The following is a 2,724-nucleotide window of genomic DNA, read 5'->3' as shown; positions in this document are numbered from 1 at the left end:
CCACACAGAGACCCATAGACTCACCACACAGAGACCCACAGACTCACCACACAGAGACCCATAGACTCACCACACAGAGACCCACAGACTCACCGCACAGAGACCCATAGACTCACCACACAGAGACCCACAGACTCACACAGAGACCCAGAGACTCACCACACAGAGACCCACAGACTCACCACACAGAGACCCATAGACTCACCACACAGAGAGACCCACAGACTCACCACACAGAGACCCATAGACTCACCACACAGAGACCCACAGACTCACCACACAGAGACCCATAGACTCACCACACAGAGACCCACAGACTCACACAGAGACCCACAGACTCACCACACAGAGACCCACAGACTCACCACACAGAGACCCATAGACTCACCACACAGAGAGGCCCACAGACTCACCACACAGAGACCCACAGACTCACCACACAGCGACCCACAGACTCACCACACAGAGACGCATAGACTCACCACACAGAGACCCACAGACTCACCATACAGAGACCCACAGACTCACCACACACAGAGACCCACAGACTCACCACACAGAGACCCATAGACTCACCACACAGAGACCCACAGACTCACCATACAGAGACCCACAGACTCACCACACACAGAGACCCACAGATTCACCACACTGTGCGTGTTGTGGGGATGCTCCGTGTGTAGTTGCTAACGCTAGAGAGTGGCAACAAGGCGGATGAAGGGCTGCACGAGTTGCCACCGCAGCCTCAGCACCAAGACAGCGGAGCTGGAAGCTACGACTACGCGGTGAGGAGGGGTGGGTGGTGAGTGAGCGGTGAGCGAGCGGTGAGCGGTGAGCGGTGAGCGAGCGAGCGGTGAGCGGTGAGCGAGCGAGCGGTGAGCGAGTGTCCGCCCACATCACCGATGCTCCTGCTTAGGCTGAGTGAGCGATCCGCTTCTGGCCACCCCAGGGGGGGGGTGGGTGGGGTCGGTCACCGTCTCTCTAATTTATTCCGACCCCCGCAGGTTTTCAAAGACGAAGATGACGACGAGGCGAGGGAGGAAGATTTTTGAGAAGCGGCTCGGGGTGGGGGGGGGAGGAGCGAGAGTGCTCCACCTTGCCGTGCTCCACCTTGCCGTGCTCCACCTTGCCGCGCCCCATCTTGCTGTGGTTGCCGGGGCAACGCCGGGGCTTGTCGCTTCGCGAGCGGGTGAACCCCCCCCGAAAGAACCAAGAAGATTTGTTGTTGTTGTTTGATCCCAACTGAATTTCGATTTAAAGCTTTCGTGACTGCAATGATTCATCTTGTTTGGTTCTTTCGGTAAAGTCACGTAGAATGAGAATAAAATAATAAATTGATAAAATAAAATAACACAATAATATTCTCACGACGTTTCGGCCACAACACAAGCGGCCTTCATCAGGTGAAGGGGCGAGACTGTCTGGTAGGACAGCGCTGGAGTGAAAGAGCCACGTTCAGATCACGGCCTTTAAGCTGTGTGAGAGGAACAAAGCGCCTTGACAAAGGAATTAGCATATAATTTAGCATTGAAATGGCTGAATGATTAGCTTGTGGCTGGTCACAGAAATAGCTATGTTAAAAGTTAAAGCATACACATCCGCAGAGGCACCCATTGTTAAAGGAATTAGCATAGAATTTAGCATTGAAATAGCTAAGTTAAGGCATACACATCCGCAGAGGCACCCCTTGACAATGGAATTAGCATAGAATTTAGCATTGAAATAGCTGAGTGATTAGCTTGTAGCTGCTACAGAAATAGCTACGTTAAAGTCAGAGCATACACATTCACCGAGGCACTTAGTACAAATCAAACAGGAGAATTTAGCATTGAAATAACTAGGCGAATTTAGCATTGAAATAACTGAGTGATTAGCTAGTGACTGGTCACAGAAATGACTACACATCTGAGCTATTCACAGTACTATATAGTGAACCAATAAAAACTAAAATATAAATTACCTTCATGTTATCAATAAACTCTATATTCTCCAATCAGCTAAGCTACCAACAATAAGTCGTTATATATCACAATGCTATATGGCGAAAAAATGGGTGGATTCTTACCCTCAAATTTCAGCACCACGGATAGCTACGGGCCCCGTTCAGACGGACGAGTTCGTCCATGGTCGGAACAGAGGAGGGGGAGAGAGACAGCTGCGAGGCCCTAGTATACTCCATGTTGTAAAACTATACCATTAACCGTGGTGTGAGAGGAATTAAGAGGCAATGCTGGCGAAAGAGCTGCGGTCTGAAGGTCATCGTAAAAATACAATTAATTAAGAACAGAAATGATTTAAAACATCTTTCCAGTGGTTACTAAGCCTGAATCCATCTTCTCGGTTGAAATTGTCTCTGTGCTTGTATATGTGAATGGCCTCATGAACGAATCTCTCATGGTAGCCGGTTGGTTTGCAAAGAACCTCCGTCTTGGAGAAGTCAATGTCATGTGAGCCCACTGAATTATAACAGTGATCTGCCACGGCAGAGGAGTTCGTCCTACCGTGTTTCAAGTCTGCTTTATGTTCGCGGATGCGGTCCGAGATATGTCTTTTGGTTTCTCCAATGTAGCTACTACCACAGAGGCACTTTAGTTTGTAAACGCCCGGGTACTGTATGTCTGGAACAGCATCTTTTACAGATGGAACTAAATCACGGATTTTATGTACTGTGTTGAACCATCACCTTACCCTACATTGCAGGGGTCACTAAAAAGATCTCCAAAA

The 2,724-nt window shown here is 49.1% G+C and overlaps 1 protein-coding gene across 3 annotated transcripts in view; it reads left to right on the top strand.

Moving 5' to 3' along the window:
* Nucleotides 1-1,275, top strand: part of LOC142913283 (uncharacterized) — a 10,519-nt gene extending 9,244 nt beyond the window's left edge. For all 3 annotated transcript variants that reach the window (XM_076060824.1, XM_076060823.1, XM_076060822.1), the window contains exons 10-11: nt 684-785; nt 1,005-1,275. In XM_076060824.1, coding sequence (XP_075916939.1) covers nt 684-785; nt 1,005-1,052 — 150 coding nt within the window. In that variant the 3' untranslated portion in view covers nt 1,053-1,275. The remainder of the gene's footprint in view (nt 1-683; nt 786-1,004) is intronic.
* The last annotated feature ends 1,449 nt before the right edge of the window (nt 1,276-2,724 follow it).

The sequence above is a fragment of the Petromyzon marinus genome, unplaced genomic scaffold, assembly GCF_048934315.1.
Source record: "Petromyzon marinus isolate PM22_M1 ecotype Great Lakes invasive population unplaced genomic scaffold, UKy_Petmar_22M1.pri1.0 PM_G_Scaffold_24, whole genome shotgun sequence".
NCBI classification, from domain to species: Eukaryota; Metazoa; Chordata; class Hyperoartia; order Petromyzontiformes; family Petromyzontidae; genus Petromyzon; species Petromyzon marinus.
Note: the sequence above shows the minus strand (reverse complement) of the source record. Positions and strands in the feature narration are given on the sequence as shown.